This window comes from Vombatus ursinus, unplaced genomic scaffold (genome assembly GCF_900497805.2).
Source record: "Vombatus ursinus unplaced genomic scaffold, bare-nosed wombat genome assembly UNPS02007612.1, whole genome shotgun sequence".
Taxonomy (NCBI): Eukaryota; Metazoa; Chordata; class Mammalia; order Diprotodontia; family Vombatidae; genus Vombatus; species Vombatus ursinus.
The window spans coordinates 10,633,848-10,652,617 of NW_020947390.1; the positions used below are offsets into that span (position 1 = coordinate 10,633,848).

The 18,770-nt window shown below is 37.9% G+C and overlaps 1 protein-coding gene across 2 annotated transcripts in view; it reads left to right on the plus strand.

Annotated features, from left to right (window-relative positions):
- Positions 1–257: 257 nt before the first annotated feature.
- ACAT1 (acetyl-CoA acetyltransferase 1) overlaps positions 258–18,770 on the plus strand; it is a 44,226-nt gene continuing 25,713 nt past the window's right edge. The window contains exons 1-4 of one of the 2 annotated variants that reach the window (XM_027849594.1): positions 258–489; positions 12,907–12,954; positions 14,622–14,739; positions 18,439–18,534. In XM_027849594.1, coding sequence (XP_027705395.1) covers positions 418–489; positions 12,907–12,954; positions 14,622–14,739; positions 18,439–18,534 — 334 coding nt within the window. In that variant the 5' untranslated portion in view covers positions 258–417. The remainder of the gene's footprint in view (positions 490–12,906; positions 12,955–14,621; positions 14,740–18,438; positions 18,535–18,770) is intronic. The other variant, XM_027849593.1, reaches the window with a different exon arrangement.

The following is an 18,770-nucleotide window of genomic DNA, read 5'->3' on the forward strand; positions in this document are numbered from 1 at the left end:
AACTCATGACCTTAATTTATTTCTGGATGACATTTATAAAAGAACGCCTCGGCTTAAAGGAGTTTTGCCGTCAGGTCGGCTTCCAGCCTAGGAAACACGTGGTGCCTGCTAGACTCCTAAATCCCCGCCCCTGTCCCCATATCCTCCCTCAGGCAAGTACATGACTCATCTCCGGCCATCGTCCAACGCTTCCGTTTTCTGGCTCTCACCCAATGGCGTCTCACTGAACTGGGAGCCGCTCTCCTATTGGTGGAGGCGAGGGTGTGGTTGGCGGTCTCCTTGGAGGTAAAGGAGACTGTTCCAGGCCGAGGTCAGCTGACGGATCGGTGTTATCTCCGCTTCCCCTCTGTTGACTGGCTGGAGGCGGTTAGTGCCCTCGGTTGTTTCCTCCGCTAGCAGGCGTGATAGCTGCGAGACATGGCGATGCTGGCTTTTCTTTCGGGTCGAGGGTCTTTCTCGGCCGGTCGTCCGCTCATGAAGCTGCTGCGGGTAAGGAGCCCCCGGGGTCAGGTTGAACGTCACCCGGGAGGGCCGGCAGGGCCTGGAGGCGCTCCTGCTTCCCTGCCCCTGGGCAGACTTGCGGGGCGAAGAGACAGCTTCCGGATCAGGGGGAGGGCGAGAAGGCCAGACGCGTGTCGGGGCTTTTCTCCGGCCCTGAGGGCTCCCAATGGTCTGGTGCTGTTAACAGTGCTAAGCGCTGGGGGTGGGGGGTGGAAGGAACTACGGCAAGACCCGTCCTCCTCACTCCCCAGTGCCCCCTTCCCTCCCCCAATACAAATCCGTCCCTCTAGGAGCAAGGCAAAGGCAAAAGCAATAAGCAGTTGTTGAGTGATTATAGTGTGTGCTAGGCGCTGTGCAAAGTATGGGGGGGGCACAGAGGAGAGGACAACATAGAAATACCTGAGTACATACGAGATATATACAGAGCAGATGGGAGGAATGTATTGTGAAAGAGGAAGGCACTGGCAGCTGCGGAGACTCAGAAAGCCTTCCTTCAGAAAATGGTATTGGAGCCAGGGAAATGGGCAAAGGCGATATAGGGGTAGAGCATTCCACGCAGGGAGGGTGGGGCGTGGTGGTAGTACTGGTGGTGCCCCGGAAGAAAGGCAATTTCATTTTCTGTGGCCTCTGCCTTAACCTTCCATACCAACCCTAGCTGTCAAGGTCATCACTCTCTGCTTCCCCAAGTATCCTCTCAAGTAGCGCCTGACTGTCAGGAGCTGCCTTAAAGGAATCTTCTGCAATATCTCACAAAATTGGACTTTGACAGTATTAAAGAGCCCCAGGATAAAGCTGCTGATTTCATAGAGGAATTTTGTTTCTTTTGTCCGTTTAGTTGTAAAGTTCAGGGATTGGTTGAAGAGTTTAATGGATTTCCAGTTTTGTTTCTTTTGTATGATTTGTCATCCTTTTTTTATATTTGGTACTTTTTGAATCAGTGGAAAGAATAAGAAATGCCAGAAGACTGAAAGAAATGATACCCTCTTTGGGGACAGTGAAGCTCCTGAAAAGAATATTTTTAAAGAAATATATGTGTACTATGTACCGTTGATTAAACCTTTCAATAATTATTAAGTACAGACAGGGCAGAGTGTTGTGTAATACAGAAGTCTATGAAATGCGGTACTTTCAAGGAGCATCCAGCATTTTAAGGGAAAATAAGACTTGTACTGGATATGTATAGTACAGAATAGTATTGCAGTTTGGCATAGCAGGGAGAAAAGCATGGTCTTATTAGACTTGCGTCTAAATCCAAGCTCTGCCACTTATTACCTCATTTTCCTTCTATTTAAAATGAGGGTATTGGAGACTAGTTGGTTAATAAAAGTACTTAGCAGAGTGCTTGGTCCCAGCCCATAGCAGGTGCTATAAAAATGTTTATTTCCTTCCATTCCCCCTAATTCTGATACTCTGTGATAATGTGAAATAAAAGACTCAACTGACAAACAAGGCAAGTTGGACCAGTTGAACTCAGCAGGAGGAGGAGGAAAGCTGGCTGGATGGCCATTAGAAAGTTGGGAGGTAAGAAGAGGGAGGGATCTTTTTTTGCATTGGCATATAGTATGGGGAAAGGATCAAAAGAAGCTTTACTGGTGATGCATCACCCAATAGAATCAAGCTATTTAAGGGCTGGGACTGGTTTTTTTTGTCTTTATACCTCTGGCAACTAGCAGATTGGGAAGGCTTTGAGTACCAGACTAAAAAGGGGAAGGTGATGATGGTAGAAAGGGGGTTTGAAAATTTTAAAACAGGGAGTGATGTGAATGGTATTTTATGAAAATTAATCTAGTAAAACATATCCTTTAGAGGTTCTTTTCTAACCAGATGTCTCCCATCCATAAATCTTAAAAGTCATTCCAGATTCCTTGAAAAAGATAATAGAAGTAACATTGTTCATTGACTCTGTGGTCATAAACATTAGGTGAAATAAGACAGGGAGATATGTACTGCCTAAAATTGTTTGCCAATATAATAAAGGGATTATGTACATAAAATAGTCTTAAGTTGATGAAAGATTCCTAAATGAAGATGACATCTTCCAGGTGCTCCTGTTTGTAGATTAGGCTGGTTGCATCAAGTTCCAGAACATTATTATCTTACTGGGAAAAGGTTGGCCAGTTAGTCCACAAAGGAAAAACCAAATAGATGAAGAATGGGTATTTCTCAGGTTGATATATATAGTTGGATGGATTTCAATTTATATAGTGTAGACAGCATAAAAATGGACAAGTTGAATTCAGCAGGAGGAGGAGGAAAGCTGGCTGGATTGCCATTAGAAAATAGCAAAGTTCTTTTAATAAGCCAATACCTCTCTAAGAAACAAAACCCTGCATTTTTAATTTTAACCAGTATATTTTTTTAACCATATCATATCAGTACGTGGGTAGCATTGTTAGGCCACTGAGGTAGGGAACACAACAATTTCTGAAGAAATGAAAATTACTGTCATACAGAAGGAAATGGGAGAGGACATAATATGAGGAACTTTGAAGAATAGGAGTAAAGGATATATCATCAAGAAAAATATGACAGAAAAAAAAAGTTCAGTTGGTCACACGTCAGGGGTAAGAAGGATGACAATTGGACAGCCAGAATGCCCATATCTTCATTGATACCAAGAGATATTGAGGAAGGCATCCAACACATTGGGTTGATTTCCCCCTTTGTCCAAATTGTGGGAGGATATGAACAAGAATTTCGAAGATTTATGAGACATAGGTTAGCCATAATCTGCATTATTGGAGGGAAAATCCAAAGCTATGAGATCACAGATCCATTTGAGTATTTGAGTTGTCTTAATATGGTATTGGTATGTAGGGATGGGTTAGAAAGGGAAAAGACAGACTGGCAGACTATGTTGTAAGACAATGGAATGTTATTGTCTAGGTTTGAATTAAAGTCCTGTAAGTCTAGCGGCATCAATGGGAATGAGAAGGAAGATAATAATAGGAGTGGGGTGATTTTAGTGACAGTTGTATTTCCATAAGACACAGAGATCAAAGATGATGTCAAACTTTGGTGATGAGGGAAAATAGTGTGTAACTAACAGAAATGGGAAAATAAGAGGAGCTGATTTTTGGTAGAGGGTTGAGGAAATAAGGTAAATTTGGTTTTAGATATGTTGAATGACATTCAAGTGAAAAATTTTAAGAAGTTTTTGGAGCTGCAAGATGAATTCAGCATAGAAGAAGAGGGAGGACAAGACTGGAGAGAAAAAAAATTTGTGGGCCTTCCACAAAAAGGTTAATAGTTGAGTTTTGGTTTATATAAAATCTCCAAGGAATAAGATAGAGGAAAAAATAGAGGTGGTGAGAAGAGACACTATTAAAGGAGATTTCCCTGACCATTACACTCCTCCTTAAAAATTTTCAATGGTTTCCTTTTGCCTATAAGGAAAAACATACTCCTCGCATTTAAGCCCTTTGTAGTATGGCTCCAGTCTACCTTTGCAGCACTGTGTTTAACAAAAATAGTAATATTAAAAGTAACTAATACTTATAAGAGCTTTAAGATTCGCAAATACTATCTCATACAAATACTGTCTATTTCATCCTAACAATCCTGAGAGGTAGATTTATTCCCTCTTTTACAGATGAAGAAACTGAGGCAGATTATGGTTAAGTGACTTGCCAGAGTCTCTCAGCTAGCTGGTACCTGAAGCTGAAGCTGTGCCATAGTATAATCCTCCCTAGATAACTCATTGTTCAAAGACAACATACTATTTCTTGCTTCTGCTCTTTTCCAGGAATAAAATCTGTCAAAATTCTTGCCAGGCTCAGCTCAGTTGCCAGTTCTGTGAAGAGCTGAGTTTTCTTATTTCCTGCATCTCCTTTCCTTTCCCTCCCTGTTCCCTTTTTTTTTTTCCTACTCAGAGTTTTCTACAACAGTTTGTCTTGATCTCTTCTTTGCTCTTACTAAACTGTACATTATGCTTATCTGTATACATGTTGTGTTTCTTCTCTCGAGAAACAGGTGTTTTGAAGGTAGGAACTCTGTTAAAAATTAATCAATCAGTCAATTAACTTGTTGTTTATTTCTTTTCCACTTAATAAGTATTTTATTTTTTCCAATTACATGTAAAGATAGTTCTCAACATTAATTTTTATAAGATTTTGAGTTCCAAATTTTTCTCCCTCCCTTTCCACCTTCTGCCCTAAGATAGCAAGCAGTCTGATATAGGTTATACATGTACCATCATGTTAAACATCTTTCCACATTAGTCATGTTGTGAAAGAGGAATCAGAGCAAAAGGGAAAACCATGACAAAGAAAAAATAAAAAAATTGATTTGTATTCAGACTCCATAATTCTTTCTCTGGTTGTGGTTAGCATTTTCCATTATGAGTCTTTTGGAATTGTCTTGGATCATTGTATGGCTGAGAAGAGCTAAGTTGATAGTTGGTCATCATACAATGTTGCTATTACTGTGTATAGTGTTCTCCTGATTCTATTCACTTCATTTAGCATCAGTTCATGTAAGTCTTTCTAGGTTTTTCTGAAATCCACCTGCTCATCATTTCTCATGGAATAATAGTATTCCATTACATTCATATACTACAACTTGTTCAGCCATTCCCCAGTTATGGATATCCCCTCAATTTCTAGTTCTTGGCTACACAAAACAAAACAAACAAACAAAACAAAACAAAAAGAGCTGCTTTAAATATTTTTGTACATGTGGGTCCTTTTCCCTTTTTTATGATATCTTTGGGATATAGACCTAGTGGTATTGCTGGATCAAAAGGTATGCATAGTTTTATAAAGCCTTTTGGCCATAGTTCCAAATTGCTTTCCAGGAAGGTTGGATCAGTGATCAGTTCACAACTCCACCAACAATGCATTAGTGTCCCAGTTTTCCCACACCTCCAACATTTGTCATTTTCTTTTCTGTCATATTAGCCAATCTAATAGGAGTGAAGTGGTACCTCAGAGTTGTTTTGATTTGCATTTCTCTATAGTGATTTAGACCATTTTCCCATGACTATAGACAGCTTTAATTTCTTCATCTGAAAACTGCATGTTTCAATCCTTTGACCATTTATCAACTGGGGAATGACTTGTATTCTTAGTCAGTTCTCTATATATTTGGGAAGTGAGGCCTTTCTCAGAAACACTGGCTTTCCCAGCTTTCTGCTTTCCTTTTAATCTTGGTAGCATTGGTTTTGTTTCTGCAAAACCTTTTTAGTTTAATGTAATCAAAATTATCCATCTTACATTTCATAATATTCTCTATCTCTCTTGTTTGGTCATAAATTCTTCCCTTCTCCATAGATCTGACAGGTAAACTATTTCTTCATCTCCTGATTTGCTTATGGTATCACCTTTTGTGTCTAAATCATGTACCCATTTTGACTTTATCTTGGTATACAACGTGAGATATTGGTCTGTGCCTAGATTCTGCTATCCTATTTTCCAGTTTTCTCTGCTGTTTTTATCAGATAGTGAGTTCTTATCCCAGAAGCTGGATTTATTTATTGGGTTTATCAAGCAGACTTGTGTACCTAACCTATTCCGCTGATCCACCACTCTATTTCTTAGCCAGTGCCAAATCGTTTTGATGATTACTGGAAGACAGGAAACTCGTAAATTCTGTTTGCACAATGTCTTGCCCATTTTTTTTTTCTGGTGGGAGGAGGAGGTTAAGTTAATAGACCTGTGATTCCATTAAACTCCTTCTACCAAGCCAAATATGTATTGGCTCACCTATATTTTTGAATGGCATTCCACTGTCTGTAACATGTTAATTCCAACATTAGTTGGATTCTTAGTCTAGAGTTCTGTTCACCCTCACTTTGAGGAAAATGGTACTTTTTTCTCCTTTTTACTCTCCTAAAGTGCATCTACGGTAGCAGTGTCTCTTTGGAGATGGAAAGGGGAAGATATGGTCACTGTTTTGGAAACTGGTGAGCAGACCTGTGACTAGGGAGAAATAGGAAGGGTAGGATAAAATAAATACACAGGGACATGTTGGTGGTCTTCATTGAGAAACACTAATATTTTTTTAAATGCACACTTTTAGTTAAAGATAATTCTGCTTTCAGTTGCTTGTAGATATTTATTTTGGGATAAATCACTTTGTCCTCAGAGGCTTTGTTAGTCTTTATCATTTTTTTTTTTTAGGCAATTGGGGTTAAGTGACTTGTCCAGGGTCACACAGCTAGTAAGTGTCAAGTGTTCGGTCTGAGGCCGGATTTGATCTCAGGTCGTCCTGATTTCAGGGTCGGTGCTCTATCCACTGCGCCACCTAGCTGCCCTAGTCCTTATTATTGATAGTAATATATGCTGAGTGGTGGGAAAAGGGTTTTTAGGCAGAACGAATTTACCCTTTCATCTCTTTTAGTTGATATTTGAAATTCTAGCAATTACAAATTAAGAAAGAAAAAAATTAGAGGGATTTAATGCATCTTAAATGAAAAATATAATTGGCAGAAATCTTCAGAAAATAGAGTTTGCAGACAAGATACTATATCTAGTATCTTGTGTTTCAGACAGTATTAGTGGAAACATTAGATCCGGGGTGGGGATCCTGCAGCCTTAAGGCCACATGTAGCCTTCTAGGTCCTTAAATTTGGCTTTTTGACTGAATCCAAACTGTATAGAACAAATCCTTTTATTTTTATTAATACATTTTTGTTCATCTTTTATATTTATTTTATTTTTAAAATGAATGTATTTAAAATACCAAAGAATAAAATAAGTTTTAATGAAATTATCTTCCCAAATTAGAACATTGGCACAATTAGAACATTAGTAAGCTGTAAGGGCTAGATTGATGGCTACGTTGCTCATGATTTAGTTCTACCTTCCCCCACCTAATTGGTGCCACTACCGCATGAGGCTGGTTGGCAAGAGCTTACGTGAGTCTAGTATGCCAGTCTGTTATCAGTTTTTGCACTGTGTTTCTGTTTAAAGTGCGATTTAGTTGCACAGCTGGATAGTATTTTTTAATTCTGTCTGCTTAACAGCTCAAGTCAAAGAAGACCAAGAGAAAGGCAGAAAACAGATTTTTTAATGAGAATTGGGAATTGCAATATTATTTTGTTTCTGCTAAAGGTAAGAAGATTTGCTTGCTTTGTGATACTGCAATATCAACATTAAAGAAATTCAGTGCTCATCAGCATTATAATACTCATAAGGACCACACATTTTAAATTAGAGGGAGAGGCACAAAAGAAATGAAAATATAAAAAGCAAAGACAATTCTTTCAAGGAGCAATGAGACCTGGAAATAAGGCCACTGAAGCAATTTATAAAGTAGCTTATATACTCAGGAAAAAAGGAAAGCTATTCAGTGATGTAGAAATTGTGAAAAAATTCTTTGTTGAAATTGTTAGGATGTTTAGACCTTGATAATGTTTCAAAATACAAACAACTGCCTCTTTCAAGGAGAACCATAACTGATCAGCAGCATGAATTAGTCTTCAACTAAAAAGAACAACTTCATGCAATACTTCAAATAGAAAATATATATTATTCAACTACTTTGGATGAGTCAACTGATGTTACTGACTTGGTGCAGGTTCTGATACTTCATTTGGGTCATAACAGAAGATTTTCTTTGCTACAGAGTCACTCTCTTTGGGCACTCTTGTAAACAAAACGTGGGAAATAGGTATCTTCAATAACTTTCAAGATAAATGTCAAGAAGTTGGACTGAATTTGGTAAATTTAGTGAGTTTATGTACAGAAGGTACACCTTCCATGACAGGAGAATATGAAGGGTTTATTGCACATACAAAAAAGTATTAACAGATCCAGATGCTCTCATTTCGTTGTATCTTGAATTAGCAAAATCTCTGTGCCTAAAACTACTATTCTAAGTGACACTTTGCAATAAGTCAAAGTGTTGTTAACTATATTCATGCAAACTCAACATGGCATCATCAGTTTTGTAACATGCTAAAGTTGAATGATGAGGTATTCAGTGTGGATTTGCTGTATCATTCTGAAGTGCATTGGCTATCACAGGGACAGATGTTAGCCAAAATTTTCTCTCTGTGAGAACAGACAGTTAAATTTTATGAACAGAATTAGCAATATGAATTATTGAAAGAAGATTTTTATAGGAATGCTGCATTTCTGTGTTATAGTCAAATCAAAATGACTTGACTATTTCTTTGCAAGTTAAAAATTAAGTCTGTATATGATATGGCAAAAAAAAATACAAGCATTTTGAAAACTATCTTTTTTCAAAACATTTCTAAATTTCAGATAAACATTTTCCCCAGTTAGCAAAGATCATTGATGAGCAGGATGATATATGTGAATCATTTGAAGAATGTGTACCTGTTGGAGAATATAATGACAAGATTACTGACTTTGAGAATCATGACATCACACTCAAATTAGCTTTCAGCCTCACCTAGTTGACATCATGAAGGCATCTAAAGAACTACAGATGGAATTGATTGAACTCTTTAGTAGATGACATTTAAAGTCATTGTTTGATGCTAAGAAAGAGCCAATTGAAATATGGAAAAATGCAGTGGAATACCCACACCTTCAGCAACATGCCTGAAAAATGCTTTCTGCTTTTCAACCACTTAATGCTGAGAATCTGCATTCTCCTACTTAACCCAAATCAAGAACACCCTTAAGGTCACAAATGACTGATACCCATCTAGAGGATCAACTGAAACTTTGGACCTCCATGCTGCAACCAAATATTCAGATGCTTTCCAACAAAAAGCAGACACAACAAAGTCATTAAAAGGTTAGTTAACTTTAAAATTTTTGAAATTACTAAGTACATAGTAGTTAGATTTTTACAAAATAACATACATTTTTATGTATATCTAATTGAAGTTACTTTCCTTTTTTGGGGGGGGGGCCTTAGGCAATGGAGTTAATTGACTTGCCCAGGGTCACATAGCTAATAAGTGTCAAGTGTCTGAGGCTGGATTTGAACTCAAGTCCTCCTGACTTTAGGGACAGTGCTCTATCCACTGTGCCACCTAGCTGACCTCCATTTGAAGTTTCTTGAGTGCGGTCTTATTTGAATACAGCTAAGTATTAATGCAGTCTTCCAACATGAAAAGGTTTCCCATTTCTACATTAGATCCAGCAAGATCACAGGATATAAAACTAACCCATGAAAATGATTTGCAATTCTCATAAATATAAAAATGTAATTAAAAAGAGGCAGCAAGTTCTTGACATGTCAGACCACCATCACCACTATCACCATCACCATCTTGATGACTGTCTTCTCTCAGACCTAGATTGAAATAACCCAAAACCCTGAAGAAAGAGCCTTGGGAGTAGCAGTGCTTCCAGTTCAGTGCCAGCAGCCATTGTCTTGGGAAGCTACCTATTTGGAGATGCACCCTGGCATTTGTTCCTGGAGGTGCTACAGCCATGGCTGTTGAAGACCCAGAAGTAAAAGTTCTTATTACCAAAGTCAAGGTCCTTGGCACCATTAAAATATTTCAACCTCAGAAACAAATAAGGTTTAACATTGGAAATCACATTAAAGAAGAGGCATTAACATCTCCTATGTCTCTGCCTCTTAAGGACCGTGGGACTTTTCTATCTGACTTGCTCCTGGATACATCTTTTTTTGCCCATCAGAATGTGAGCACCTATGGAGAGCAATTTGGAACTATGCCTAAAGGGCTATAAAATTATGCATACCCCTTGAACCCAGCAATACCACTTCTAGGTCTGTATTCCAAAGAGCTCATAAAAGCAGGAAAAAGACCCACATATACAAAATATATTTATAGCAGCTATTTTTGTGGTGGCAAAGAATTGGAGACTGTGGGAATGCCCATCAAATGGGGCTGAACAAGTTTTGGTATATGAATGTCATGGACTTCAGGTTTTTTTTTTGTTTGTTTGTTTGTTTGTTTGTTTGTTTTTTTGGTGAGGCAGTTGGGGTTAAGTGACTTGGCCAGGGTCACACAGCTAGTAAGTGTTATGTGTCTGAGGCTGGATTTGAACTCAGGTCCTCAGGTCCAGACTTCAGGGCCAGTGCTCTATCCATTGCGCCACCTAGCTGCCCCAGAGCAGGTAGACTTCAAAAAAACCTAGAAAGACTTACATGAACTGATGCAGAATGAAATGAGCAGAGCCAGGAGAACGTTATATATAGTAATAGCCACATTGTGCGATGATTGATTTTGATAGACTTAGGTCTTCTCAGCAATGCAAGGATCTAAGACAACTTCAAAAGACTCATGATGGAAATTGCTATCCACATCCAGAGAAAGAACTCAGGAGTCTGAATGCAGATGGAAGCATACTATTTGCTCTCCTTTTCCTTCGTTGTTTTGTTTTATTGCTTCATTCTCATGGTTCCTCCCATTAGTTCTAATTGTTCTTTATGTCATGACTAATGAGAAAATATGCTTAATATGAATGTATAAGTAGAGCCAATATCACATTGCATGCCATCTTGGGAGGTGGGGGAGAGGAGTGGGAGAAGGAGAAAATTAAAAACTCAAAATCTTAAGAAAGTGAATGTTGAAAACTAAAAATAAATAAATTTTCAAGAAAAAAAATAATTGAGCACCTTGAGAGCAGAAACTATTGCACTTTTTTATTTATATTCCTAGCTCTTAGCACATTTGCATTAAGTGCTCTGTAAGTGCTTCCCCTGACCCCATGAATTAAAAAAAAAAACTATTTTCAATAATGACAAATACCATCAAATATTCAAGAATTTAACTAGAAATACACATGACTTGTAAAAAAACAACTCTAAAAGAATAATGACTGAAGGAAAGAAAACAAAGAAGACCTAAATAGAGAAATATATAGCATTCATGGATAGGGTGGGATTAATATAACAAAAATTACAATATATCCACAATTAATCTCTGTATTTAATGCAATTTGGGAAAGGAACTTAGCCTGTGACATTACTGCAATAGGGAACTCCTTTTGCCTATGCATGTCTACAACTTCTCTACTACTTACAGTCTTAGAGTTTCCCAGAGAGTTAAGTGACACTTGCCTAGGTTTAGAACACAGCTTGTATATCAGAGGTGAGACTTGAACTCAGATACTGGTTTCTAGGTAGCTTCCTGTCCACTATTCCTCTACTATTCAAGGCCAACTCCAGTATTGTCCATAAAGAAGAGAAGGAGGTGTATTCTCATATTTCCTCTTTAAGGTCATGTTTTCATTGTAATTGCATAGTGTTCAGATGCATTTTTGTTCTTTTTCTTTACATTGTTTTATTCTTTGTGTATGTTGTTTTCCTGATTCTGCTTCATAAATTTTGCTTCATTTAAAGTATTAATTCTTTCCATGTTCCCCACTCTCCTCCCACCACCAGTATTTATATTCTTTATTTCTTACTCCATTGTAATATCCCATCACATTTTTATACCACAGTTGATTTAGGCATTTCTCAATTGATGATCAAAGATTCCAGTTCTTTGTTGCCACACACATTTCAGTATATATGGAACTTTTCCTTTTATCTATGACCTTCTTGGGAAATAGATCTTGAGTGGTCAAGCTGAGAAACAAATGCCTTTTCTATTCCACCAGGCTAAGACTATGCGCTATGCTTTTCTCTGTATTTGCAACACTTAATATAGAGTTTTGTATATAGTAAGCACTCAATACGTTTTTTTTTCAATCAGGCATTTATTAATCTACTCGATCCTGGCACTTAGCTAGACACTGGGATACAAAGATAAAAATAAAATAATCTTTGCCTTAGGGAACTTAAATTCCACTAAAGGAAAAGACATGTACATCTGTAAGTATGTATAAAATATATACCAACAAAAAGGTAGCCTGAGAGGAGAAGGCACTGGCTGTCAGCCGAGCTTAATTGAATCACCATGCTGTGATTTTTTTTTTCTTTAAAAATGGAAAGATTGAGACAGGTAGGTGGCGCAGTGGATAGAGCACTGGCCCTGAAATCAGGAGGACCTGAGTTCAAATCCAGCCTCAGACCAAACACTTGATACTTACTAGCTGTGTGACCCTGGGCAAGTCACTTAACCCCAATTTTCTTAAATAAATAAATAAGGAAAGTTTGAACATTCTCTATGTGTAAAGAAAAAATTTGCATTTTCCAAAAAATGATCTACATTTCTAGATTTTGATCTTGTCAGCAGCTATTCTTGAGAGCAAAATAGGAAGACAAAGACAAAGAAAAAAAATCCACCATTTCTCCTTGCCCATCTGAAAAACTTTTTCCTTTATGTAGTAAATAGATGAATTGTTAGGGCTGTTTATGTAATATAGAATCATCTAGAGATATTTTATGTATTTCAGGACTACACTTTAAGTAAATATGCTTTTGTCTAGTTTAAATAAACAATTTAGATATTTCAGGATTATAAACTTTAAAGTTAAACCTGCAACCAGGTAATTTTTTGTGACAGAATATCCTGGTATTTGACATTATTTGTATTTTTCATTTAGAAACATATTTCCATTACAGGAATTGAATTTTGCGCACCGGAGCTATGCACTGAACACCAGTTTGAATGTAAGTACAAAAATCCATATTTTTTGACATCTAGATTTAAAATGTTAAAATATACATATATTTCAGCATCAATTAATATAGGAAGTTAGTTCTATGATCACTCCATACTTAGGTCTTTTTTTAATTTAGTATTTTATTTTTTTCCCTAATTACATGTAAAAACAATTTTTAACATTCTTTTTTAAAAATTTTGAGTTCTAAATTTTCTCTATCCTCTCCTTCCTCATTGAGAAGGCATGCAATTTCATGTAGGTTATACATGTGCAGTCATGCAAAATATTTCCATATCAGTCATGTTGTGAAAGAAAGCCCAGACCAAAAAAAAAAACCCTAAGGAAAATAAAGTTTAAAAAAGTATGCATTGATATGTATTCAGACTCCATCAGTTCTTTCTCTGGACGTAGATAGCATTTTTCATCATAAGTCCTTCGGAATAATCTTGGATCATTGTTCCATACTCATGTCTTTAGGAAAATCTGAATTCTTAGATTGTTAAGAAATAAAATATTCAGCCCAGTTTGCTCCAAGATACATATCCTCCCTGTCCATAGCAGAGTATTCTACTTTAAACCTGTGGCACTTGTTCCTTTTCATAGCTTTTATGTTCTAGGGAATTTTCTCTAATTTGTCCTTGTGCTACCATATAACTGTAGTTCTCTAAGTCTTATCACAGCTTTGCTCATGGAAATTCCAGAGGACTACGACAAGGGTGTGTTGTGAGGAAAACTTTATATTATAAAGGGCTATATAGAAAAGAGAATTGTTTATTATTATTTTTCAATACGTTGTTTTATATGTGATTTAGCAGGATATTTTTACATTGTTTCTGAAGTAACTCAGTAAAATTTTTCTGCTAACAGAGTAATTATTCATTTTGTCTAGGGCTAAATAGGAGAGTTTGGAGTCAGTGGAAGGAGAGTACCCTTGCTTTTGTTACAAGAACTGATTGCTTGCATAGTCTTAAGGACTCTCTCCAAACATTCCTGTAGTGTAGGGTACCCTTTGAAGTGGAGGTATTGGGGAAGCTAGGTGGCACAGTGGATAGCTCTGGCCTTGGAATTAGGAGGACCTGAGTTCAAATCCAGCCTTAGACACTTGACATTTACTAGCTGTGTGACCCTGAGCAAGTCACTTAACCCCAATTGCCTCACCCAAAAAAATAAATAAATAAATAAATAAAGTGAAGGTATTTATTTTTCAGTTGAAAAAGGGCAAAGTAACCCTTTCAGAATTTTTATTTACTTTCTGAGTTTAAACTTACTTTATTGATTACTGGCACATAAATAAATGCAGAAGAAATTGTCAATGTGGGGACAATAATGGATATATGTCAATCAATTGTGATATCTTTTTTTTTTTAAGGAAGTTGGGGTTAAGTGACTTGCCCAGGATCACACAGCTAGTAAGCGTCAAGTGTTTGGTCTGAGGCCGGATTTGAACTCAGGATCAAATGTGATATCTTATATTTGTCTTAAGTTCTGGGTCTGGCACCCAGTAGCCAAGGAAGTTTTTGGTATTAAGTGTGATATTATTTGTCTCCTTGATGACAGTTTGGGGAATCTTAAAAATATATTTCTTCCTTAGGTATATTTATATATGTTAAGTTAATTTATAAAATGATTTAGAGTTATTATTTATGTAATTTTTACTAAATTTTGTCCTATTAGGAAGTGGTCATAGTCAGTGCCAAAAGGACGCCTGTTGGATCTTTTCTAGGATCTCTTTCCTCACTTCCAGCTACTAAACTTGGTTCCATAGCAATTCAAGGAGCAATTGAAGCAGCAGGTATGTAACTAATTTGTTCTGGGTTGGGCGGCTGGGCGATGGAGGGAGATTGTGTCATAGTGGATGGACTACTGAGCATAAAGTAAGAAGTAATGAAATAGGGAGTTAAAATCTAACCTCAGACACTCGCTAGCTGTGTGACTAGGCAAATCACTTAACTTTTGTCTGTCTTAGTTTCCTCAGCTGTAACATGGGGATAATAATTACATCTACCTCACAGGTTGTTGTAAGGATCAAATGAAGTCATATTTGTAAAGTGCTGAGCATAGTGCCTGGTTACATAGTTAATGCTTAATAAATATGTATGCCCCTTCTTTCCTCCACTCCCTTTCCTTAATAAATATTATCGAGTCTTTGCTAAATACATAATGCTCTGGCAGGTCCTATTAGGAAAAAAGGAAGTAATGAAATGCAGTCTGTGTCTCTAGGATTTATAAGCTAGATACGTACAAAATGTTAAATAATGAGACGATATATAATAAATGCTGCATGATGTTGTTATAACAGGGACAGTTAGATAGAGTGCATTTAGACTGGAAAGGATCTAGAGGTTGACCAGACATCTGTTTCATGGAGTTATTGAAGGAAGAGAGGAACAAGTAAGTCTAGGCAGTTGGGATCATAAACCTACACTAGGAGGCTGAGGAACAAAGGCCAAAGACTCTGGGACATTGGATGGAGGCAGTGATTCTCAGAACAACATCTTCCAGCTCAAGACAACCTGGATGGTCTACAGGAGAGGTCTGTTGTGCCAGGCTGGAAGAGAAGCGCAGTTCAGTGTGGACCACTCCTGGCCTAGACCAGACCTCAGCAAACCTGGTGAAAGCTTCAGGGGACTGAATCAAGGGGAGCTGTGGTAGTTTCCAGACTTCTCAACCCACAAACGCCAAAGATAGCTTTTAGAAGTTCAGTGGGAAAGGTCTGTCAGACCTGAGTGAGAGAGAAGCACAGTCTTGTCCTGGCCCTAGCATAGCCCCAGGCTGGTGGCCACAGCAGCAGTGGCTGCTCCTGGAGCTCTCAGCCCACAGACAGTAAGGGGATCAAACAGCTGATCAGAAGGAGATTACAGGGATCTCTTTGCTGGCACTGAGGCAGGATTCTGTTGCTTTGCCCATACTTGAATCTGGTTGCAGGCCTGGGTGGCAGTCCTGGCGTGAGGAGGAGCACTGGCACAGAGCTTTTGGCAGCAGTGGGGAGGGAACCCTTCTCACAGTTCCAGGGCAGAAAAGAGTGCTTGTGGTCACTTACAGACCAGAGCACAAGGATAAGAGTAAACACCTCTCTTTAGATCATACCACCTTGGAAGAACTGAAAACTTAACAGGTCTCTAGAAGTATCTCTGAAAATAGCTGCACAAAACCCTGAAGCTTGGAACAGTACACCCTGTACACTGGAAGCAGAGCCTACCTTAGCAAAGAGTTAAAAAGTCAAGTAATTGGCTGGAAAGATGAGCAAACAGTGCCGAAAAGAGTCAGACCATAGAATCTTATTTTGGTGACAAGGAAGATCAAAACATATGATCAGAAGAAGACAACGAAGTCAAAGCTCCTACATCCAAAGTCTCCAAGAAAAATAGGAATTGGTCTCAGGCCATGGAAGAGCTCCAAAAGGATTTTGAGAGGCAAGTAAAGTAAGTAGAGGAAAAATTGGAAAGAGAAATGAGAGTGATGCAAGAAAATTATGAAAAACAAGTCAATAGCTTGTTAAAGGTGACCCAAAAAATTACTGAAGAGAATAACACCTTAAAAAATAGACTAGACCAAACAGCAAAAGAGGTCCAAAAAGCTAATGAGGAGAAGAATGCCTTAAAAAGCAGAATTGACCAGATGAAAAAGGAAGTCCAAAACCTCACTGAGGAAAATAATTCCTTAAAAATTAGAATGGAGCAAATGGAAGATAATTGAGAAATTAACTATGAGAAATCAAGAAACAATAAAACCAAAACCAAAGAATGAAAAAATGGAAGACAATGTGAAATATCTCATTGGAAAAACAAATGGCCTGGAAAACAGATTCAGGAGAGATCATTTAAAAATAATTGAACTAATTGAAAACTATGTTCAAAAAAAGAGTCTAGACATCGTCTTTCAAGAAATTATCAAGGAAAACTGCCACAATATTCTAGAACCAGAGGGTAAAATAAAAATTGAAAGAATCCACTGATCCCTCCTGAAAGAGATCCTAAAAGGAAAACTCCCAGGAATATTATAGCCAAATTCTGGAGTTCCCAGGTCAAGGAGAAAACATTGCAAGCAGCCAAAAAGAAACAATTCAAGTATCGTGGAAACACAATCAGGATAACACAAGATTTAGCAACTTCTACATGAAGGGACCGGAGGGTTTGGAATATGATATTCCAGAGGTCAAAGGAACTAGGATTAAAACTAAGAATCACCTGCCCAGCAAAACTGGAGTGTAATCAATAAGAGGGAAAAATTGACAGTCAGTGACATAGAGGAATTTAATGCATTCTTGAGAAAAAACCAGAGCTAAATAGAAAAATTGACTTTCAAATACAAGACTCAGGAGAAGCATGAAAAGATAAACAGGAAAGAGGAATCATAAGGGTCTTACTAAAGTTGAACTGTTTACGTTCCTACATGGAAGGATGATATTTACAACTCATGAGACCTTTCTCAATATTAGGGTGGTTGGAGGATATAGATAGAGAGGGCACAGGATGAGTTGAATATGAAGGGATGATATCTAAAAAATAAAATTAAGGGGTGAGAGAGGATTGTACTGGGAGAGGTAGAAAGAGAGAGGTAGAATGCGGTAAATTATCTCACATAAAAGGCAAGAAAAAGCTTTTACGGTGGAGGGGAAGAAGGGGAAGGTGAGAGGGAATTGAGTGAACTTTATTCTCATTGGATTTGACTGAAGGAGGGAATAACATACATACTCAATTGGGTATAGAAATCTATCTTACCCTACAGGATAGTAGGGGTGAAGGGGATAAGAGCTGGAGAGATGATAGAGGGGAGGGGATAATCAGAAGCAAACACTTTTGAGGAGGGGCAGGGACAAAGGAGAGAATAGAATAAATGGGAGGTGGGATAGGATGAAGGGAAATATGGTTAGTCTTTCATAACATGGCTATTATGGAAGTGTTTTGCATCACTGCACACATATAACCTATATCGAATTGCTTGCCTTCTCAGTGACGGGAAGGAAGAGGGGAGAGAATGTGGAAATCAAAGTTTTAAAAACGAATTGTTTCTCTGTGCAACTGGGAAATAAGATGCACAGGCAATGGGGTATAGAAATCTATCTTACCCTTTAGGAAAATAGAAGGGGAAGAGAATAAGAGAAGGGAGGGGTGATGATAAGAGAAGGGAGGGAGTGATAGAAGGGAAAGCAGATTGGGGGAAGGGGTAATCAGAATGCATGCCTTACTGGGGTGGGGGAGGGGAGGAATAGGATAGGAAGAAAATTTGAAACTCAAAATCTTGTGGAAGTGAATGTTGAAAACTAAAAATAAATAAATTGGAAAAAAGGAAAGTAATAAAATATTTAAATTAATTAAGTGTCTTTTATTTTGATGAAGATGTGTTTTAGGCTACTTTGGGGATAAAACTTGAAACTGAATAAATGAGAAGTAGTACTAAGAACAAATGGTGCTAAGTACTTCACTATGTGATGTGGTAATTATTCATTGAATTGTATAAAATGCTGATATGCTAATTGTTTTGCTTTAAGGAATACCCAAGGAAGAAATCAAAGAAGCATATATGGGCAATGTTCTACAGGGGGGTGAAGGACAAGCCCCAGCCAGGCAGGCCGTGCTTGGAGCAGGTGCGATTAGTTTTTTGGTTACTTTTCCTGGCCTTTCTTAAGTTAGTTTTCCTGAGAAGGCAATTGGTAAAGTGGACAAAGAGCTGTTCTTAGAGACAGGAAGACTCATTTTCAAGTGCCATATCTGCCACATACTTTCTGTGAGAGCCTGCATAAGTCACTCAAACTCTTAGGGGTGTAAGCAACTCTCCAAGACTGCAACTTGTGGAACGGTTAGCAGTCATTGTTGGTGGAGG